This window comes from Dermochelys coriacea, chromosome 2 (assembly GCF_009764565.3).
Source record: "Dermochelys coriacea isolate rDerCor1 chromosome 2, rDerCor1.pri.v4, whole genome shotgun sequence".
Lineage (NCBI taxonomy): Eukaryota > Metazoa > Chordata > Testudines > Dermochelyidae > Dermochelys > Dermochelys coriacea.
The window spans coordinates 58,440,633-58,464,459 of NC_050069.1; the positions used below are offsets into that span (position 1 = coordinate 58,440,633).

The window sequence follows — 23,827 nt, forward strand, 5'->3', positions numbered from 1 at the left end:
TGTGACAGCCTCAGGGACGGAGATGATAGGGGGAACACAGAAACATTTGAACAGGGGGGAAGATAAAAAGGGAGAGTAAAATTTAAGATGATACATTTCTGAGAACAAAAGGGAGACTCTTTCACAGTGAATCAAGCAATTCATAGCAGACAGCACGTGCTTTCGGTACAAGGTTGCATTTTGTCTTTTATATTGAGTGCCTGCCGGAATGGTGACACATCACACATGGCTGGGCAACAGAATTCGGTTTCCAGGCAGCCATGGTAAGCCTTTTGGTATGCAGGGTTTGCTTCTTCCGCCTTCATAACATGTGGGAATAGTTTCAAACTTCAGTGCCATCCTTTCCCATAGCAAGCAATGCCGGTTGGGTTTCACATTTAAAAGGAGGGGCTGTGGTTTTCGGGTAGATGTGCAGCACACACCGCCCCCCACCCCACCGCATGGCTATTCTCTGGGATGATCCCTTCACCCCTCCCCCCCGCCGCGTGGCTCTTCTCTGGGATGATCCCTTTTAGTCAAGCACAAACAACCCAACATGAACAGGGTCCTTTTTTACTGTTCCCTTACAAAAATTCCCCTATTTCAACCAGGTGACCATGAATGATATCACTCTCCTGAGGCTAACACAGAAAGATAAAGACCGAATGTTGCTTGAATGCGACCAAAACCCAGGACCATTCGGCTGCAATGCTTTGTGCTTGGCGTGGTAAAGTGTCCTACTGTGGAGGACAAAATAAGGCAGCCCTCCCCAGAAGCCTTCTACAAAGGCTTTCAGAGTACCTCCAGGAGATCTTCATGGAGATGTCTCTGGAAGATTCCCACTCCATCCCCAGATACATTAACAGACTTTTCCGGTAGCTGTATTGGCCGCGAATGCATCCCAATTCTTCCGGGAAAATCAAACATTAAACACTATTGCTTTTAACCCCTGTACTGTAGTTACAAATGTGCACTCACCAGAGCTGCCTTCTCCAGCTTCAGGGTCGGGGATCCCGCCTTGGGAGGGTATTGCCTCTAGGGAGATGAAAAGGTCCTGGCTGCTGGGGAGAACGGATTCACTTCTTGCCTGCTGCGCATTCTCCTCCTCCTCCTCTTCCTCATCCCGAAAATCCTCCTCCGTGTTGCGTGAGACTCTCCCCTTGCAGGTGTCCACGGACAGTGGTGGGGTAGTGATAGGGTCCCCCCCCTAGAATACCATGCAGCTGACCATAGAAGCGGCATGTATGGGACTCTGACCTGGAGCGAATGTTTGCCTCCTTTGTCTTTTGGTGGGCTTGCCTGAGCTCCTTAACTTTCATATGGCACTGCTGTGTGTCCCTGTTGTAGCCTCTCTCCACCATGCCATGTGTGATTCTGGCATATATATTAGCATTTCTTCTTTCTCATCAGAGTTCGGCCTGCACAGATTCTTCTCCCCATACAGCAATTAGATCCAGTGGTCTCCCTTTCGCTCCATGCTGGAGCTCATTTGCGATTCTGGGGGGACTGCATGGGCACCTGTGCTGCTGAGCTCGCCACGCTGACCAAACAGGAAATGAAATTCAAAATTTCCTGGGGCTTTTACTGTGTACCTGGCTAGTGCATTGGAGTTGAAAGTGCTGTGCAGAGCGGTCACATTGGAGCACTCTGGGATAGCTCCCGGAGGCCAATACCGTCAAATTGCATCTGCACTACCCCAAATTTGACCCAGCAAGGTTGATTTTAGCACTACTTCCCTCGCTGGGGAGGAGTACAGAAGTCAATTTTAAGAGCCCTTTAGGTCGACAGAACAGGGTTGGTTGTGTAGACATATTCGTTTTAAAATAGACCTAATGTGGCTAAATTCGACCTAATCCCATAGTGTAGACTGGGGCTAACCCAAACATTTCCCATTCTATCTCATAGACTAGACTGCACTCATTCCTCATTCTGGAATAGAGGGATTATTGGTAGGGTTGAGTAAAAAAGTTTGCCAGGCCGTGTTTTCAATAAATCACTGACTTCTATCTCTGACATCTTTAATGAGCCATCATTTCTCTAACATAATTGATGCTATAAGTAAAATATAGATTAGATATCTACCTTATTTCACAAAGGTTGTGTTCTCATTCCAACTATTTTTCCCCCTCAGTTCCTGCTTTCATAACTACCTCTGAATACAGTAAGGAAAGAAAAAGGCGAGCTCTCTCTCCCCTGTGGTCTTCAGATACAGAAGCATCTGGGTAATCTCTCACATGTATATTTTGGTCATCTTGTTAAGTAGAAAGTATCTACACAGAACCATTTAATTTGAATAATTTAAGGGCAGCAGACAGCCCTAAATAACCACATGCCTAATTTTTCTCCTCCTGTCCAGCATTTTATTTTCTGTGTCAGTCCAGGTCATTATTTTATTTGCTAACTGTCCTGAATTGAGGTCATGGAAAATTTTGTAGAGTGACTGCTTTAAAAAAAAAAGAATAAATAAAGCTAACACAAAGTCAAGTAAATATGTAACTATGAGTAGCCTGAGAAATTATACATAGATCGCTGCATAAACAAAATTGGCAGAAAGTTCTAGTCCCAAGGGCTGCTCTATTAGGGCTGTGTGGCAGAAGCTGTACAAATATGTAGCTCACAGATCTGATCAACTCAGCTCTGTCACTGTGTCTAATGCTCTATCCTACTCGGTTTACCCTGGGCCAATGAAACCAGTAGGCATTCTGAAAACAATTAGTCATACATTGAGTTTTATCTTTCACCGTTAGATTAAAAATAGGAGTGATTGGGAGACTGTATCCTACTAAAGTGTTTCATCCCAATATAAGAAACTTTGTACATTATGTCATGTTTGGGCTGTGCCTCAATGTCAGAACCAAGGTCCATAGTTTGGTCGTGGCTGAAAGGGTGTGCAACTTAGCCACTGTTCAGCAATCTCTTTCCTAAGCTCTGTATCACTATACTTTTTATATGATGCACGGATATGGCATAAAAGTGATTCATATCCTAATGTCTGACAAAGTTATGCTCATCAATACTAAAGCCAGTTAAAGTGGTACTATTTTTTCCCCACCCGCATGCAGATATTGTGTGGAATTTAAAACTGAATCACTCTCTCACCATTGCACTGTGGAGAATCGGCCATATGCCCGCTGGATGCAGTATCTACGAGAGGGGTATACTGTGTGCGTAGCTTGCCAGCCTCCAGCTATGAATACTGGCAACCATCGTTGTTCTGGAGATGGCCTGGGTGCCGATGGGTAAGAATGGAAGATATATTTCAATTTTTGGGAGTCTGAATGCTTTTTGTTAAGTAGTTTTAACATAAAACACCAAGCTCTGATTTCACTTACCTTCTATTCCGCTGGATCACACAAGAGAATGTAAGAATTCTCAGGGTTTAAGCAGTGGCTAAAGACAAATGAAATGGTGAAAGAGCAATGTAAAAGCTGAACTGAAATAGCTCACACTGACCAGCTGCAGTAGCTGAGATAGTTTCTCCATTTAGCCTTGGCCTAGAAGGAACCCTTCTTCCAGGCCTAAATTCATTACAGTAGGCTTTCTGATAGAACTTTATGCTTTATTTACAGTAGCTGCTGAGACCAGGGCCAAACGATTTAGTGATTTAGCAAGTACATATTAGAACTTTAAACATCTCCTTTTATTATTAGATGAACAGCATGCAGCCAAGTGTAGTGGTTTTAAAGCTTTCCAGTTGTACTATGAAAAAGAAGGAATGGTGTTGTTTCTGAGCTGAACAGAACTTGATGATACTGTAGCCTACCACACTTTAAAAAGTGGCAGTACTGTAATCTGAATTTGATCCCAAGCTCTAGCAGTCAGAGGTTAGCACATTACTCCGAACGCCATACACCCAGCGTGGTTAACCAAACGGATTCAAAATCATCAACTATTTGGAACAGATTTTAATCCAATTTTGTATTCTAATCATTCAAACTAAAATCCTTAGTATATATTAACATGTATATTATGGTAGTGTCCAAACATCCTAATGAGAATGGGCACTGTACAGAGAAAGGCCCTGCTCCAGAGAGTTTACAATATAAGGAATAAGAAATTAATCTAGCCTTTGAAACAAAACATTTCTAATCAAGTCTGACCTGTCAGTGTTATTTACTAAAAACATCTAGCACTGTAGTAAAAGTAAAGTTTATAGTTCAAAAAAAGTATTTGAAAACCTACATTCAATTTTTAAAAAAAGAAAAATAATTTACTGTCACATTTCAGAAATAAAGTTCTCCACTGGCAAGCTGTCGGTAATCTTCGGTGCCAAGGAACATGGAAGAAAGTTCGGCAAGTAGAACAATGTTCATGTCCTGTTGTGCATAGTTTTATTTTTACATAAAAGTTGGAAAGAGAACTTCGAAGAACATCCACGAACATCTTTAAATCAATAAAAAGAAAAGGAGTACTTGTGGCACCTTAGAGACTAACAAATTTATTAGAGCATAAGCTTTCGTGAGCTACAGCTCACTTCATCGGATGCATTTGGTGGAAAAAACAGAGGAGAGATTTATATACACACACACAGAGAACATGAAACAATGGGTTTATCATACACACTGTAAGGAGAGTGATCACTTAAGATAAGCCATCACCCACAGCAGGGGGGGGAAAGGAGGAAAACCTTCCATGGTGACAAGCAGGTAGGCTAATTCCAGCAGTTAACAAGAATATCAGAGGAACAGTGGGGGGTGGGGTGGGAGGGAGAAATACCATGGGGAAATAGTTTTACTTTGTGTAATGACTCATCCATTCCCAGTCTCTATTCAAGCCTAAGTTAATTGTATCCAGTTTGCAAATTAATTCCAATTCAGCAGTCTCTCGTTGGAGTCTGTTTTTGAAGCTTTTTTGTTGAAGTATAGCCACTCTTAGGTCTGTGATCGAGTGACCAGAGAGATTGAAGTGTTCTCCAACTGGTTTTTGAATGTTATAATTCTTGACGTCTGATTTGTGTCCATTCATTCTTTTACGTAGAGACTGTCCAGTTTGGCCAATGTACATGGCAGAGGGGCATTGCTGGCACATGATGGCATATATCACATTGGTAGATGCGCAGGTGAACGAGCCTCTGATAGTGTGGCTGATGTGATTAGGCCCTATGATGGTATCCCCTGAATAGATATGTGGACAGAGTTGGCAATGGGCTTTGTTGCAAGGATAGGTTCCTGGGTTAGTGGTTCTGTTGTGTGGTGTGTGGTTGCTGGTGAGTATTTGCTTCAGATTGGGGGGCTGTCTGTAAGCAAGGACTGGTCTGTCTCCCAAGATCTGTGAGAGTGATGGGTCGTCCTTCAGGAAAGGTTGTAGATCCTTGATGATGCGTTGGAGAGGTTTTAGTTGGGGGCTGAAGGTGATGGCTAGTGGCGTTCTGTTGTTTTCTTTGTTGGGCCTGTCCTGTAGTAGGTGACTTCTGGGTACTCTTCTGGCTCTGTCAATCTGTTTCTTCACTTCAGCAGGTGGGTATTGAAGTTGTAGGAATGCATGATAGAGATCCTGTAGGTGTTTGTCTCTGTCTGAGGGGTTGGAGCAAATGCGGTTATATCGTAGCGCTTGGCTGTAGACAATGGATCCAGCAATGCCCCTCTGCCATGTACATTGGCCAAACTGGACAGTCTCTACGTAAAAGAATGAATGGGCACAAATCAGACGTCAAGAATTATAACATTCAAAAACCAGTTGGAGAACACTTCAATCTCTCTGGTCACTCGATCACAGACCTAAGAGTGGCTATACTTCAACAAAAAAGCTTCAAAAACAGACTCCATCGAGAGACTGCTGAATTTGAATTAATTTGCAGACTGGATACAATTAACTTAGGCTTGAATAGAGACTGGGAATGGATGAGTCATTACACAAAGTAAAACTATTTCCCCATGGTATTTCTCCCTCCCACCCCACCCCCCACTGTTCCTCTGATATTCTTGTTAACTGCTGGAATTAGCCTACCTGCTTGTCACCATGAAAGGTTTTCCTCCTTCCCCCCCCCCGCTGTTGGTGATGACTTATCTTAAGTGATCACTCTCCTTACAGTGTGTATGATAAACCCATTGTTTCATGTTCTCTGTGTGTGTGTGTGTGTGTGTGTAAATTTCTCCTCTGTTTTTTCCACCAAATGCATCCGATGAAGTGAGCTGTAGCTCACGAAAGCTTATGCTCTAATAAATTTGTTAGTCTCTAAGGTGCCACAAGTACTCCTTTTCTTTTTGCGAATACAGACTAACACGGCTGCTACTCTGAAACCTTTAAATCAATGTAACACTTTGTGAAGCCACAAGAACTCTACTTTTCTGCTGTGCTTGCTTGCTAAACCTTAACTGAATTTTTAAAAAAAGACAAGACTTTAGGAGCCATTCTGGTTGAGTATGTTTGCCTTGTACCCAGATATTAAGATGGATCTTCTTGCTGTCAACTACACGGCGAGCTTCGTTTTTTCTCTTTTTTGTAATTAAAAAGACTGAATGTCTCCAATGCGAGTAGTTTGAGTTCTTACCTCTTCATCTCTTACAAGGCACCCTTCACTATCAGAGGTATGGACCCTGCTCCACGGTAGGCAGGCTACTATGCTCTGTTTAAATGTGAGAAAAGTTACCCTCACCATTAATCCACTAGAAGTGCTTAAAGTGGACAATTGAGGAATTAGTACTGCATCTCAGTTCAGATCCTGTGCCCCATCTCAGCCAAGTCTAGGCAGCTATAGATGTTATTGAACATAAACATTTAAAAAAAGGTGGATTAGCACTGTATGTATTCCCCTTGTCCAATGTAGGCAACCACCTTCATATTAAAAAATTAAAGCTACTCAATTAGTTTCCTTCTGGTTTTTGATGGAAAACCTCAAGGACTTAATATCACTTACCACAATAGGGATGTCTTGGCACATGATGCTAAACAAAGCACCCATGTGTCAAATTGCAGATAATTCTTAATGTTAGCCCTGAAAAGAAGTATTCTTTAATGGAGAGCAATGTAAATTTAGACTGCATTGTCCTATTGACCCTGCTGCAGTGATGTAATAGGTGATTGATCCATCTCAAAGTAAAAATGCTCATTTACTTTAAAATTGTATCTGGGTTACAGTGGTGAAATAAGTGACTAACTGTACTTGAACCACCGTTCAAGACTTTGGCCCACCGTTCAAGACACTGGCTAAAAGTCTTAGGTAGGAGTTTCAAAAAAACATTGAATATTGGTCTAGCTCTCTTCCCACTGATGAACTGACACTTGCAGTTCCCACTGTAATAGCACTGAGCAACAATGAACTGCAGGTATCTCCACTCCTTGCTTTCAATACAGCATGTCTTGGCTGCTTGACTAGTGTAACGTTATGGAAGACAAGTCTCCTATTGCAGCACAACACTTTAGGTTTGCCCACTCCTGAAATCATGGACACCTGATGCGACAGGTTCTCTTTAGTTTTATAGGTTCATGGACTCCAAGGCCAAGGGGACCATTGTCATCATCTAGTCTGACCTGTATAACACTGGCCACTGAACTTCCCCAAATTAAGTCCTGGAGAATATCTTTTAGAAAAGCACCCAATCTTGATTTAAGAATTGTCAATCGTAGAGAATTTGCCATGATCCTTGGTAAATTGTTCCAATGGTTAATTACTCTTATTAATAATGTATGCCTTATTTCTAAACTGAATTTGTCTGGCTTCAACTTCCAACCATTGGATTGTGTTATACCCTTTCTCAGCTAGACTAAAGAGCCCAAGAGACTAATCAAGTAAGCCCTTAACCTTCTCTTTGTTAAACTAGAATGAGCTCCTTGAGACTATCACTAGAAGGCATATTTTCTAATCCTTTAATATCACTCTTGTGGTTCTTCTCTGAACCCTCTCCAATTTACCAACATCCTTATTGAACTGTTGACACCAGAATTAGATGCAGTATTCCAGCAGTGGTTGTATCAGTTCCAAATACACAGGTAAAATAACCACTCAACTCTTACCTGAGATTCCCCTATTTATGCATCCAAGGATTGCATTAGCCCTTTTGGCCACAGGATCACTGAGAGTTCCTGCTTAGTGTGTCCAGTACAGCCCCTAAATCTTTTTCAGAGTCACTGCTTCCCAAGATAGAGTTCACCCCCCTAGTGTAAGTATGGCCTATATTCTTTGTTCCTAGATCTATATTTACATTTAGCCTATTAAAAATGCACATTATTTCTTAGCATCTTAGATATCTGTATACTAATGTGAGAAGTATGGGGAATAAGCTGGAAGAACTCAAAATGCTAGTAAACAAACACAATTATGACAGCTGGCAACACAGAAACTAGGTGGGATAATATGCATGACTGGAATATTGGCATAGAAGATAATATGCATGACTGGAATATTGGTATACAGCTTGCTCAGGAAGGAGAGGCAGGGAAAAAAGGGAGGAGGTGTTGCCTTATATATTAAAAAAATGTATACACTTGGACTGAGGTTGAGATAGAAATAGAAGATGACAGACTTGTTGAAAGTTTCTGGGTAAGGATAAAGGGTAAAAAACGATGTGATGGCATGGTAGGGGTTTACTACAGACCACCTAACTAGAAAGAAGTGGATAAGGCTTTTTTTTTTTTTTTTTTAAAAAAAAAAAAAACACTAACAAAATCATCCGAAGCATAAGACTTGGTGGTGATGGGGGATTTCAACTACTCAGACTGCTGTGGGGAAAACAACACAGCAGGGCACAGATTATCCAACAAGTTCTTGGAATATATTGGAGACAGTTTTGTATTTCAGAAGGTAGAGGAAAGCTGCTAGGGGAGACTGTTCTAGATTTGATTTTGACAAATAGGGAGGAACTGGTTGAAAATTTGAAAGTGGAAGACAGCTTGCGTGAAAGTGATCATGATATGATAAAGTTCATGATTCTAAGGAATGGTAGGAGGGAGAACAGCAAAATAAAGACAATGGATTTCAAGAAGGCAGACTTTAGCAAACTCAGGGAGTTGGTAGGTCAGATCCCATGGGAAGCAAGTCTAAGGGGAAAAACAATGCAGACACTTGGCAGTTTTTCAGAGACATTATTAAGGGCATAAGAGCAAACTTTCCTACACAGTGGGGTAGATAGGAAGTATGGCAAGAGACCACCCTGATTTAAACCAGGAGATCTTCAAGAATTAAAAAAGTCCTACCAAAAAAAAAAGTGGAAACTAGGTCAAATTACAAAAAGAATGAATATAAACAAACAAATATATAGGGACAAAATTAGAAAGGCTAAGGCACAAAATGAGATCAAACTAGCTAGAGACATAAAGGGTAACAAGAAAACTTTCTACAAATACATTAAAAGCCAGAGGAAGACCAAGGACAGAATAGGACCATTACTCAATGAGGGGAGGAAACAGAAAATGTAGAAATGGCAGAAATGCGTAATGACTTCTTTGATTCGGTTTTCATCAAGAAGATTGGTGGTGATTGGACATCTAACATAGTGAATGCCAGTGAAAATGAGGTAGGATCAGAGGCTAAAATAGGAAAACAACAAATAAAAAAATTACTTAGACAAATAAGATGTCTTCAAGTTACCAGGGCCTGATGAAATGCATTCTAGAATACTTGAGGAGCTGAAAAGTTACGGAAGATGGCAGAGATTCCAGAAGACTGAAAAAGGGTAAATATAGTGCCAATCTATAAAAAGAGAAATAAGGACAACCCAGGGAATTACAGACCAGTCAGCTTAACTTCTGTACCTGGAAAGATAATGCAGTAAATTAAGCAATGAATTTGCAAACATTTAGAAGAAAATAAGGTGATAAGTAACAGCATGGATTTGTCAACAACAAATCATGTTAAACCAACTTGGTATCTTTCTTTGACAGGGCAATAAGCCTTGTGGATGAGGGTGAAAACAGTTGACATGGTATAGCTTCACTTTAGTAAAGCTTTTGATACCGTCTTGCATGACCTTCTCATAAACAAACTAGGGAATGCAACTTAGATGGAACTACTAAGGTGGATGCAAAACTGGCTGGAAAGTAGTAGAGAGTAGTCATCAGTTGTTCACAGTCATGCTGGAAGGGCATAACGAGTGGGTTCCCACTGGGATCAGTTCTGGGTCTGGTTCTGTTCAGTATCTTCAGTGATTTAGATAATGGCATAGAGAGTACACTTAAAGTTTGCGGATGATGCCAAGCTGGGAGCGGTTGCAAGTGCTTTGGAGAATAGGATTAAAATTCAAAATGATCTGGACAAACTGGAGAAATGGTCTGAAGTAAATAGGATGAAATTCATGGACAAATGAAGGACAAATGCAAAGTACTCCATTTTTGAAGGAACAAATCAGTTGTACACATACAAACTCAGAAATAACTGCCTACGAAGGCGTACTGCGGAAAGGCATCGGGGTCACAGTGGACCACAAGCTAAATATGAGTCAACAATGTAACATTATTGCAAAAAGTGATCATCATTCTGGGATGTATTAGCAGGAGTGTTGTAAGCAAGACACGAGAAATAATTCTTCCGCTCTACTCTGCACTGATGAGGCTTCAACTGGAGTATTGTGTCCAGGTCTGGACACCATATTTCAGGAAAGAAGTGGACAAATTGGAGAAGGTCCAGAGAAGAGCAACAAAAATGATTAAAGGTCTAGAAAACATGACCTATGAGGGAAGACTGAAAAAGTTGGGTTTTTTTAAGTCTGAAAAAAAGACTGAGATGGGACAACCATTTTCAAGTACATAAAAGGTTGTTACAAGGAGAGAGAAGAATTGTTCTTCTTAACCTCTGAGGATAGGACAAGAAGCAATTAGCTTAAATTGCAGCAAGGGAGGTTTAGGTTGGACATTAGGAAAAACTTCCTGTCAGGGTGTTAAGCACTAAAATAAAATTGCCTAGGGAGATGGTGAAATCTATGTCATTCGAGATTTTTAAGAGCAGGTTAGACAAACACCTGTCACAAATGTTCTAGATAATACTCAGTCCTGCCATAAGTGCAGGGGACTGTACTAGATGATCTTGAGGTCCCTTCTAGTCCTATGATTCTCTTTGCTTGGGTCTACCTTACCAAATGATCAATACCACTCTGAATCAGTGACTTATCCTCTTCATTATTTAGCACTCCCCCCAATTTGTGTCATCTAAACTTTTCAGCGATGAACTTATATTTTCTTCCAGGTCATTAATTAAAAAAATTAATGAGTGTGAAGCTAAGAACTGATTCCTGCAGGATCCCACTAGAAACACCCATTTAAAGATTTTCTATTTACAATTACATGTTGAGACCTATCAGTTAGCCAGCTTCTAATCCATTTAATGTGCACAAGGTTAATTTTATATTCTAGTTCTATAATCAGAGTATCATGCAGTTCCAAGTCAAAGTCTATGTATATTACATCAACGCTATCATCTCTATTAACGAAATCTGTAATTGCATCAAAAAAGGATATCAAATTAATTTGACGGGATCTATTTTCCATAAACCCATGTTATATTACCCTCATTTAATTCTTGATTGAGTCCCAAAGCAGCATCTTTTATCTTACCCAGGATTGTCATCAGACTGACAGGCCTATAATTACCCAGGTCATCCCATTTATCCTTTTTAAATACTGGCACAACAACATTAGCTTTCTTCCAATCTTTTGGAACTTCCCCAGTGTTCCAAGACTTGTTGATAACTCCACATTAATGATCCTGTGAACTCCTCAGCCAGCTCTTTTAAAACTGCTGGATGCAAGTTAACTAGACCTGCTGATTCAAAAATGTCTAATTTTAGTAGCCACTGTTTTAACATCCTGAGATACTAGTAGAATTGAGTATTATGATACGACTACATCAGTTCTTTCCCCCAAATACTTAAACATTTCTTCCTTATCTGCATTATTGATAATTCTATTTCAATCTAGTCATAGGAATAAAGAGAATCCTAACAATGGTTCATTACTAACAGACACTTGAAAAATAGTCCTTATTTTCCTTAACTCTGCTGGCCATAGATTTCTTATTGTATCCCTTTGCTTCCCTTATCAATTTTCTCAATTCTGAATAATTAATATAAATCAGAAGCTATCAACATTCCTTTTTTAAAAAAAAAAACCACCATCACAAAAAACAGCTGCCTTCACTTCCTCTCTGAACCAGGTTGGTTTAACCAGTATGGCCTTCTTCCTTGATTGTAGCGTTCTGGTCATCTAGTAAAGTGGTCTTAAATAATTTCTAATCATCATTTACATTTTTACTAATTAAGTTCTTCCTCCAAGATGATTTGGCTCAATCATTTTCAGTTTTATGAAACTGGCCCTTTTAAAGCTCCATGTATATATGTCACTGGTGTGGATTTTATTGTTTGCACTTGATAAATGTGATCAAGTCACAATCACTTGTACCTAAGTTACTATTAATTTTTAGTTATCTCATGAATTCCTCTTTAGTCGTCAAGACAAAGTTAAAAAGGAGGACTTGTGGCACCTTAGAGACTAACAAATTTATTAGAGCATAAGCTTTCGTGAGCTACAGCTCACTTCATCAGATGCATCGCGAAAGCTTATGCTCTAATAAATTTGTTAGTCTCTAAGGTGCCACAAGTAGTCCTTTTCTTTTTGCGAATACAGACTAACACGGCTGCTACTATGAAAGACAAAGTTAGAATTCCCCCATGTTGGATGCAACACTTTTTGAGTGAGAAATTGTCACAAAATATTTAGAAGTTCTAAGGATATTTTAGTACTGGCAACATAAGAGTGCCAGCATATGTCACTGCAGTTGAAGTCCCCCACAATCATTCAGCTTTTTTCCCCTATGCGTTGCTGATAATATGCAAGAAGCCAGTCAGCCTGCTGCATAGCACAATCTGGTAGGCTGCAGCAGACACAAACTAATACCCCATATTGCGCTTTATCTGTTAGGACACCGATGCACAAGCATTAAAGATCATTTTCTTCCGAGTTATAAGTTACTTGGAAACAGGTAAAGCCATTTTTGACAGAGTGCTACTAACCCCACCCGTTTCCAACTTGATCCTTCAAATAGGCTTTAACCATTGATTTTAACATTCCAATAATGGGAATCATTCCACCAAAGTTCAATAATGCCAGCTAGATCAAATTTATGCTCATAAATGAGCAATTCCAATTTCTCTTTGTTAACCAGCCTCTAGCATTGGTGTATAGGCAATTAATTTTTTTTCTTTATGACTTGATTCCTTGATTTTGTTATTTACATCTTGATTTTGTACTGAATGCCATTCATACTCTTCCTCTTTTTAGGCTCCCCCTTTATTATTAATTTAAACACCTTCCTGACTACTTTGATCAGTCTGTCCCTGAGAAGATTATTCCTCCTTCTCTTGAGGTGGAGGCCATCCAAAGTACAAAGTTCCTCCCATCTCTGTAGAAGGTGGACCAATGTTCAACCCTACACCACTTACCTAGCCAGCAGCTCACTTCCGGAATCTTTTGACTTCTGGATTTCCTTTGCTCGTGGGACAGAGAGGATCTCAGAAAACTGGTTTACACCTGAACTCAGGAGCTCTGAAGTATGAACAAGATGCAGCAGGAAATCTTAGAGGTCTCAAACTTCTGACATTCAGTATGGTGGCAGGAGGAAGGTGCTCAGGAGAGAGAATTATTGTGAAGAGCCTAATGCAACTTGTTAAAAGAGCCTCAGAATAGGCAGCTCACCATTGAAGTAGCTGTTTGTCATCATGAACCATGGTTGTCTGCCAGACCCATCATGGTGGTACTTGTCTAACCTATAGAAGTTGTGAAAAGGCAACTTAATGATTCCACAATAATTTCTAAGACGACCTGGTGGACAGGGAAAGTATGCGTTTTCTCCTTGACTACAAAGCCTTTTCCTTGAGATTTTTGGCATTCTGTACCACAGGTTTAAGACTGGAAGAGACAGGCAGATGCGCCCTAAAAGGCAATAGGTGGCACACTGTCCTGCTTAGGGAGCACTCACTTTTTTCACATGAGCTAATAGCATCCTGATGCACTTACATGAGCTGCCCTTCCCAGAATTTATCTTCACTAGTTGAAGGTGAGAAAATACAGAAGCAGCCCTCTGAGCCAGCTATATCATTCCCTATGCACAATGACCTGCCATGCGTCAACAGGCTACAGACCGTACGTCTCTACCAGTCAGGATATGGAAGGCTTGAGTCATACCAGAGAGTCAAGGTTGCAACTGGGGGATGGGAGAACAAAGACCCACAAGAGGATTACGTGACTTGCAAGTGATGGGTACTATCACAATATTACTCCCCACTCCCATTCCACTTCACCCCAATTTCCTCTTCTGTGAAAGAAAAGCTAAGATTAATTTTCAGTTGTGCCAGCAGCGTAGGTAACTTCAAAATGGCATCTTTACAAATGGAGCAATGCCGTGAGTATTTCTACAAAAACAAAAAAAAACAAAAAAAAAAACAAACCAACCACACACTTGCAGACCATTTGGAAAGCATTTTAAATTAGCAATGCAAGATTTTTGTGCAGTCATGCCTCCAAATAAATAAGCGTACAAGCCACTTTGACCAAGATATCTCAAGAATGAAATGCTGGCCGGAGATCAAAAACATCACATTGATGCTGCATGACCTACCTTAATCTGATTCTCTTTGAGGATTAAAACAAAAAAACAAAAAAACACAAAAAACAAAAAAAAACAAACTGTAATTGCAGATGCAAGCCTTTATGATGTGACTATCACTAAATGCTTTGGAAATGCCACCTATCTTTATAAGGGTACAAATACAGCATACTGTTTTACATTCTATTACATAATTAGTATTTTACAAATTAAGTAAAACATTTACATTTCATGAGTGAAAACATCCACTTTATACAGATAAATGCAACCTTTTATGTTAAGTTACATATCTATACTCAAACAAGAGAGGATATACAGATAATGTATACCTTTTATTATTCTGGTTCCACTTTCAGGATGCTAGTTTTGAGACTTTGCCTTGCCCAACCAGAACTAACAAGCTACAGTACCTTTGCTTTGCAGAATTAAAAAATTCAAAAGGAAAAAAAAAAAAAAAAAGAAGAGCTTACATTATCACTTATTGCTTTTCCTAGTATATACATTCAGAGAGAAACATTAGTCTTACATTACTGTATTAATGAATTCACATACAGGAAGTTATTTTATATCAACTTAAACTGCCCACAACACTTTATAACCAAAATTATTGGGAAAAGCTAGATAGGTGTCCAAACATTAATCTTCATGGGAAATGTGGGGCAAGAGTTGAAGTTAGTTCTCACTGTCCAGCTAAGCAATGTTTTGCTTGATCATAGTTCTCCATCTGTCTTTTAACATGACACTGGTTCGGTTGTTGAAGTCATAATGAATCAGAATTTTATTCCAATTTCCCACTCCAAACTTCTTTACCCCATTCTTCAGTCTATTGTCTTCTTCCCAAGTCCATCGCTTTAGAAAGAGAACAATTGTACACACTAAATTTTCTCCATAGAAAGTTCTAATTTGACACATTTATATAAATACCAGAAATGTATGAAAATATTGTTTATATTTGACTTATTAGTTTACATGTATTCATATAATGCTATATTAAAGGTAGGTCAATTCTACATTTCCAGGTTACATCTGATACTTTGGGAGATCTTTTCCTGTTTGGGTTTGGTGGATTTACACATATCTGTTATTGCACATTACCAACAAAGCATTAAGATTACAGTTGCTGTGGAGTGCTGGCAGTTATACATGGTTTTGCTCAAACTGTCAGACAGCATAAACTTTTTAAACCAGTCACTAGGTTGGTTTTGCCACTTTCTTTCAAGGACCACAATACTGGAGGCTATATGCATCCAGCCTAAAGATTACCAGTTCAAATGTTAAAGAATAAGTAGATAGCCCTTTAGAATAAATACATTTGAGCTGCTAAAGTTTCACACAGAATGTCACATAATAAAGACACAGGTGCATTTTGAAAATTCTACCCAATGACCTACTGGCTTTCAAAATTTACTAAGAAGCCTAAGCTAGGCAGGCTCTTGAAAATGTTATCAGTGATGACCAAGACGAACATTAAATCGACATACAGAATGACCGTTCGGACAACAGACAGTACTTAGTCAATATGATACATAAGTAGCTATTTCTGTGACAGTTTTACTTAAAAAAATAAGTATCAAAAGGAGATGCTGCATATTAACACCAATGGTATTTCAAATGTTAGTTCTTTTCATATGTTTAGTACTTTTTATCCAGGATTTTAAATACAAGCACGTGTGTATTATTTCTATTTAAGACAGAGAGGTAAGCAACTTGCTCAAGGTCATAAAGCAATTACCCATCTGACATCTAGTCATGTGCACTAACCAGAAGACCATGCTACATCTAAAACTAATCTAAGACTACAGCAGTATATTTAGTATATTTTGCTAATTAATACAACTATAATGATAGGCCTACAAGTACAAAATTAAACATACAAAATGCATCGAGTTATCAAATATGACACAAAAGAACTTCCAAACCCAACGAAGCTAGAAACCCTCCCAACTCAACCCTCAAAAAAGTCTTAAGTCATAGAGTTAAAGACCAGAAAGGACAACCAGGTCATCTAGTCTGACCTCCTGTATATCACAAGACACTGAACACCACCTAGCACCTGTACAGTAAAAAAATAGAAATTAGACCAAAGTATTAACTGTATCAGGCTGGATAAAAATCTATGATTTAAAAAAAAATTAAAATTGATTTTAGTTTAAATTAAATACAGGTATACTTTAAATAGGTTTATTTTAAATTTGAAACTTACTATAACTAAAATAATTTAAATTAAATAGAAAATTTGTGCTGCTTAATATTTTTTTGTTGAAGATCAACGTAAAGAATTGGTGGAAGTCACAGGCTAAGCACCTGGAATCAGACTTTGTTGAAGTGCTAAACTAATTTCTGACAGCAGTAGCCTCTTCTGTCAGAAAGAATATTTTCTTCATTTCAGTTTATTCAACTACTTCAGTTCAGTTATTAGTTCAGGATGGCCCAACTGGCAGCCAAGGGCCACTTCTGGTGCTCATGTTGTCCACTCCCCCAGCAGTAGCTGCCTGGAATGGAGAGAGCATTGCAGTGAAATGCTGCACATGCCAGAGACCTGCTCTACAAAATGGCATCCTTCGCAAGGCACGACTTCTCATGTACCATGTGTGCGCGAGGTCACGCTGCATGGAGGATGTCATTTTGTGCTACAAAATGGTGTACTCTGTACAATAGGTCCTTGTACGTATGGTTCATGTGAGGTCACACTGCCTGGAGGACACCATTTCATTTCTGTATTTGGCATGCGGAGGTGCTGCACAACTGCTCATGCACCCCATGTGACTGAAAAAGTTGATTCAGAGTCAAGAAACCAACTGGGAGTTGCAAGCCAGGAAAGCTTTTTTTCTTCTTCTGATCTATGATCAGTGTGAGAGGATGAGCTCTATTAGTTCTAAAATCTTGAAGGAAAATCAGTTCAATTTACTAATTGCAGATAATACTTTGTTTTATTCATCAGTTAGCTTTGAATGAAAAACATGTTTTGATAAACCCTTTTCTTATGTATCCAGCATATTTAAGATTTTTTGTATTAAATAAAAACTATTTAAAATGCTATTTGTGTGCAATTTTAATTAAATTAGAATTTCCATCCAACTAGAGCTTGACTCAAATGACAAGTAAAAATCTAGTAAAGGAATGCATCCACCATTTTTAAACATAATTAAAAATATAAAAATGATTAATCTGAATAAGTGAAAGATGAGCTATATAATTTCTTAAATAAAAGTGTATATAGATATGGTGCATCCTCCTGATTAGTAAAAAGTAATACCAAGCTCAGCGTAAAGGCTATGTTTAGATGAAAAAAAAAAAACCAACATATTGGAATGGTTACCAACCAATGAGAGTCAACCTTTCTTTAGAAAATAACTTAAAAGTAAAAAGGCAAAAGATACAAATTTATTTAAATCATGATTAAAATTGGTGATTTAAAATCAATCCACCAGGAAGTAAACACAATGTTCTTGTAATACACTACTACAGCAACTTACCTGTCTTTTGGACAAATGTAAAGATGAATAGGAAAAGAAAAATCCAGAACATAGCCCTTCCTCTGGGAATTCCCTGCTCTCAAAACATCCAAATCTAGGGGAACTGTCAGCTCAAGTGTCCCAGCTGATCTCTGGGTAAAGCATGGAGAGGGCCAACCTTTTAATATACTCTAACTATAAAGCCTGTTATGTTTCAGGTTCAGACATCTCAAATTCCATCCAGAAACAAATGGGAAGCCAATGGAATCTAGTTTTATAGCTTTAACAGGTACCATTTCATTCATAAAAAAATGAAGCAAACCATTTGGCAGTTTATAGCCCTACTAAAGGCTCACTTTTAATTAGCCTTCCAATGCTGATGTCCACTCCTGAACCTTACCAGTCTCTCAAAGAGCATACTGTATACAGAATTACACAGGGAAAAAAAAAAAAAAAAAAAAAAAGAGTAAGAAGGAACTAACATTCTCATATTTTACTGTTTGCATCATCCCTTGCTGTAACATATCTTAAGTAATATTGTAAGCTGCTTAGAGGAGGAATAGCAGTATGCCTTCTTCATCTGTTAGAGAACTAGGCAACAGCAGTAACAATAACTGGCAGATTTCAAAAAGAAAAGGAGTACTTGTGGCACCTTAGAGACTAACAAATTTATTAGAGCATAAGCTTTCGTGAGCTACAGCTCACTTCATCGGAAGTGAGCTGTAGCTCACGAAAGCTTATGCTCTAATAAATTTGTTAGTCTCTAAGGTGCCACAAGTACTCCTTTTCTTTTTGAGAATACAGACTAACACGGCTGCTACTCTGAAACCTGGCAGATTTCAGAATTGGATCCTACCTCCCTCTGCTTCCGCCCGTTCTTTCATAAGGTGAACACATTTTTAATGTAAATCTAAATGTACTCATCAGTTGTCATTTTTCACCCCAGAATCATAACAAAGAGTTTTAATGATAAAGGAATAACTCTGTAAGGGTAAGTTATTCTAGAAGTGCTACCAGAAGGATAACCATAGCAGTGCTAGCACACTAAACTATGTGATTTATGCCACCAGACTCTTACTCCTATGTATTAAAGAATCACATTGTGATAGCAACCAGAAAGTACCAATAGGATAGGAGCCTGAGCCTCATTCTGTTAAGTGCTGTAAAAAACAGACACCATCCCCACCCCGAGTTTACAATCTAAAAGTTCCTCTCCTAAAAATATTTCCATTTCTATTTCATATAAATTGGATTTTAGTTTAAAATGTCAAGCTTCCTCATACAGTTTGAGTGTCTCCTTCCAAGCCCTTTCCTAAAATGTAGGATGAAGGACATTACAAACATTCGCAAAAAGAAAAGGAGAACTTGTGGCACCTTAGAGACTAACAAATTTATTAGAGCATAAGCTTTCGTGAGCTACAGCTCACTTCATCGGATGCAAACATTAGAGACTAACAAAGCTTATGCTCAAATAAATGTTAGTCTCTAAGGTGCCACAAGTACTCCTTTTCTTTTTGCGAATACAGACTAACACGGCTACTACTCTGAAACCTGTCATTACAAACATTGGGACTCAATAGCTTAGATTTACTCAGGGCTAGATTTGTTCCAGGTAAATACTGCTAGTTACCACCCGTTATGCCAAATGGCAAATCTGGCCACAAAAAGAGCAAGCCAGTACTGACCCAAATTGAAAAGTCAGTGACAAATAATTACAAAAAGCAAAACTAAACAGTTTAAATCCTCTGTGATAAGTTACTACAAACTCCTCTTAAATCCTTTACATATAATTGCTCTTTGGAAACCAGTATTACACATCCTTGGAAGTTACATCCTCCCCAAAAAAGAAAAAGAAAAGAAATCTAAAATTTTCTTCTTTGACACAAATAAAGGTCCAAATCTGGATCCCTTGCTTCAGCAGCAAGCCCCACTGATTTCAGTTGGGCTACTCATAGCACTAAAGGATTTCTCACACAAAAAAAGGGCTCTCTCTAGCACCCTAAATAAGTGGCATTTGCATCTGTAGAGTTCAATTTACTACTGAAAAGCATTAGAAATTACAGAGGATTCTCCTTTCAGTAGCGTTGCATCAGACTAAAATGTAGTCTAACTGAAAATGTTGCTATGAAAAGCTGAAAATGGGCACTGAACCATTGCAACAAAATGCCATTACAAAACAAGAACAAACAAAGCCAACATTGAAAGAGGGACCACATGGAAAAGGGAGTTCTAAAAGTCAACAATCCTTCCTGTGACATTCACAGCATTCTTTTATGCATGCAGACAGTCTTATATAACCCACATGATTATAAAAAGAAAAGGAGGACTTGTGGCACCTTAGAGACTAAAATTTATTTGAGCATAAGCTTTCGTGAGCTACAGCTCACTTCATCGGATGCATTCAGTGGAAAATACAGTGGGGAGATTTATATACATAGAGAACATGAAACAATGGGTGTTACCATACACACTGTAACCAGAGTGATCACTTAAGATGAGCTATTACCAGCAGGAGAGGGGAGAAGAGGGGAACCTTTTGTAGTGATAATCAAGATGGGCCATTTCCAGCAGTTGACAAGAACCTCTGAGGAACAGTGGGGGTGGGGGGGAAGATACATAGGGAAAATAGTTTTACTTTGTGTAATGACCCATTTTCCCTAAAGTAAAACTATTTTCCCTATGTATCTTCCCCCCCACCCCCACTGTTCCTCAGAGGTTCTTGTCAACTGTTGGAAATGGCCTACCTTGATTATCACTACAAAAGGTTCCCCTCCTCCTGCTCTCCTGCTGGTAATAGCTCATCTTAAGTGATCACTCTGGTTACAGTGTGTATGGCAACACCCATTGCTTCGTGTTCTCCGTGTATATAAGTCTCCCCACTGTATTTTCCACGAATGCATCCGATGAAGTGAGCTGTAGCTCACGAAAGCTTATGCTCAAATAAATTTTAGTCTCTAAGGTGCCACAAGTACTCCTTTTCTTTTTGCGAATACAGACTAACACGGCTGCTACTCTGAAACCCACATAATTATGTGGATGAGCAGACTCAACTTTTTGGAATACCAAAAACATTGCTCTGTGTAATATTGATACTAGAGATCCAACTGACAAGGACTACTGCACAGAAATAGCAAGGAGATAAAGTATGCATTCTATAGCTTCATGAGAGCAATTATGTAGAATTTGAATTTTCTTTCCATTCTTTATAAGAATTTAGGAATTTTTCCCATCCCCTACCAACTTTTATCCATTTCTGATGTTGGGTTTCTGCATTTTTATAGGGTTGACTTTACCATATAGTTAGCAACTGTAACCATCATAGCTTCTAGTCTTTCTAAGGTCTCTGTTCATGAAGATCATTGAAGTCAGCACAAGTCTGGGAAAGATGTTCGTAATTAACTACTGATGCAGAACTATCATAGCAAAGAACAAAATATTGATAATATATACAGCTTTTCTGTATTAGTGAGGAGTGAAAACTTAGCACCAGGTGCAGTATAAGTGGGTTTTTTTCTGTTTTTTTTTTTAAAATCATGTGGCAATGTGCCAATATTCTTCATGTCATTAAGTGGCAGTTTTTGCTACCTTCATCAATGAAACAAGAGGAAAGGGGGCGCTCCTTTGAGCAATTTGGCTAGGTTTCTGTAAGAAGGGAATAAATATTTTAAGGCAAACAGATGCATTGTTAATGTGCCCCTCTAAAATTTTGTTTTGATAAAACATCTGTAGCTTCTAAGGAGATTGTAAAGTTTTTGCCATGGTTAAGCATTGCTTTGAAATAAATTGCGTTTCAAATCAGTGTTTTAATGTGGTGCCTGTTCCCATATCTAGTCTCTGGGGGGTATGGATTTTGGTGGCTTAATAATGGATCTCTCATTAGTAGATGGTCTAATTTGAGGATTGGATGTACCTGTAAATTTAAACCAGTACTTTGACTTCAAAATAGGCTATTAAGGAAGGGAAGAGTAAAGGAGCAAGAAGGACATCTACTACAGTAGTAGTACTACAGCAGTGGTTCCCAAACTTGTTCTGCTGCTTGTGCAGGGAAAGCCCTCTGCTGGGCCAGGCTGGTTTGTTTACCTGCCGCGTCCGCAGGTTTGGCCAATCGAGGCTCCCAGTGGCTGTGGTTTGCAGCTCCAGGCCAATGGGAGCTGCTGAAAGTGGCGCGGGCCAAGTGACATACTGGCTGCCGCTTCCAGCGCCTCCCATTGGCCTGGAGCAGTGAACCACAGCCACTGGGAGCCGCGATCAGCCAAACCTGCAGACATGGCAGGTAAACAAACTGGCCCGGCCCACCAGGGGCTTTCCCTGCACAAGCAGCGGAACAAGTTTGGGAACCACTGATCTACAGTAAACAGATAGGAAAGTTGTTCTCTAGTTATTCTTAAAAATTTGAGTCACAAAAATAAGTTCATCTTTTCCTGATGAACTCAAGGTAAAAGAAAACTTGTAGCACCTTAGAGACCAACAAAATTTATTTGAGCATAAGCTTTCCTGAGCTACAGCTCACTTCATTGGATGCATTCAGTGGAAAATACAGTGAGGAGATTGCATGAATGCATCTGATGAAGTGAGCCGTAGCTCACAAATGCTTGTGCTCAAATAAATTGGTTAGTCTCTAAGGTGCCACAAGTCCTCCTTTTCTTTTTGCAAATACAGACTAACACGGCTGCTACTCTGAAACCTGTCAAGGTAAAAGGATGAAACAGCTTGTGTCAGGCTGTTGTAAATGACAGTTTGGAGACCCAAACAAGATTTACAACAATCTTGTGCTGTCTGACTATCTCTTCAGAGTGCCCCTCTACGCTGAAAACTGAAGCCTATATTTTAGTTTTAACAGTTAGAAGATATTATTTCGATCATCATCATGACAGTCATTTCAGAAAGTTTACTGTATACCAGATGTATTTCAAAACCGTAGGAGTCTTGTTCCCAAGCAAAGTCAAGTGCACTTTAAATACCCTTTTCATAACATCCCTATATTAAGCTCACATTTCTAGGTTTCCCAAAGTTAGGTGGTACTTTACTTTGTGTCTGTGATGTAACTAGCGTTTAAAATAGTGACTATAAACAGATTTCTACATTTTCTTCATGGATAAGGCCTTTATGAAATGCAGCATTATGGGAAGTTGCCTGTTATCAGACTACTATAATAGGTTTACTTTGAAAACTCCATCCCAATTATGTATTTTCACCCTTACAATGGAGCACTTTGTTCACTAAGGTGACAGTCCAACATTAAGCCACTGCATGACAAAATCATTGCTGCTGGCTTGTCCAAAGCTCCTGCCAGGAACTGCTGTCTTATAGCAACATGATGCACAGTAACTAAAAGTTGGAAAGAATGCTATGTTACATTTCCTCTGATGGAATACCCATACATTGTGTAGATTAATTTTAGGACCATTTATAGCATAAAATCAATACACACCTGCTTCTTTCGGCGAATTGGCCTGTGAGACAGAGATTTTCCATCATTTTCAATGTTCTGCAAATCACTGAGACCTAAATTAATAAGTTAAGCACACGAAGATCAATAAAAGTCAACATTCTGAACCCAATTCTCCACTGCAACATTTACACCTGTGAGAAGCAAGAACAAAGCGAGTGTAGAATGTTACTGTTTGATTTGTTAGCCTTTACATCTACTTTGGACTATTGTAAGTGTCTATGTGGGATAAGCACAGTAGAGAATCTGACCGTCTGATGGGGTACTCAAAAAAGGATACTTAGAAACGGCCACTAAATTCCTGCAAGAGATTGTACCAGTAAAAGAATTTTACTTGCACTTTAAATATTTAATGAACAAGAATTCTGAACAGTATTAAACATTTCTCCACTGAATGCATCTGATGAAGTGAGC

The 23,827-nt window shown here is 39.1% G+C and overlaps 2 protein-coding genes across 8 annotated transcripts in view; one reads left to right on the forward strand and one right to left on the reverse strand.

Moving 5' to 3' along the window:
* The window catches only part of SBSPON (somatomedin B and thrombospondin type 1 domain containing), a 29,936-nt gene extending 23,493 nt beyond the window's left edge, over positions 1–6,443 (forward strand). Inside the window, exons 3-6 of the mRNA XM_038390342.2 lie at positions 2,111–2,201; positions 3,042–3,218; positions 4,207–4,351; positions 6,216–6,443. Of these exons, the coding sequence (XP_038246270.1) occupies positions 2,111–2,201; positions 3,042–3,218; positions 4,207–4,324 (386 nt within the window). The 3' untranslated portion in view covers positions 4,325–4,351; positions 6,216–6,443. The remainder of the gene's footprint in view (positions 1–2,110; positions 2,202–3,041; positions 3,219–4,206; positions 4,352–6,215) is intronic.
* TERF1 (telomeric repeat binding factor 1) overlaps positions 2,430–23,827 on the reverse strand; it is a 48,429-nt gene continuing 27,031 nt past the window's right edge. For 4 of the 7 annotated variants that reach the window (XM_043507714.1, XM_038390337.2, XM_038390340.2 and 1 more), the window contains 2 exons: positions 23,396–23,469; positions 14,679–15,358 (listed from right to left, as the gene is read on the reverse strand). In XM_043507714.1, coding sequence (XP_043363649.1) covers positions 15,200–15,358; positions 23,396–23,469 — 233 coding nt within the window. In that variant the 3' untranslated portion in view covers positions 14,679–15,199. Of the gene's footprint in view, positions 3,370–14,678; positions 15,359–15,797; positions 16,563–22,837; positions 23,293–23,395; positions 23,470–23,827 lie in introns of those variants that run through there. The other 3 variants (XM_043507717.1, XM_043507715.1, XM_043507716.1) reach the window with 3 other exon arrangements.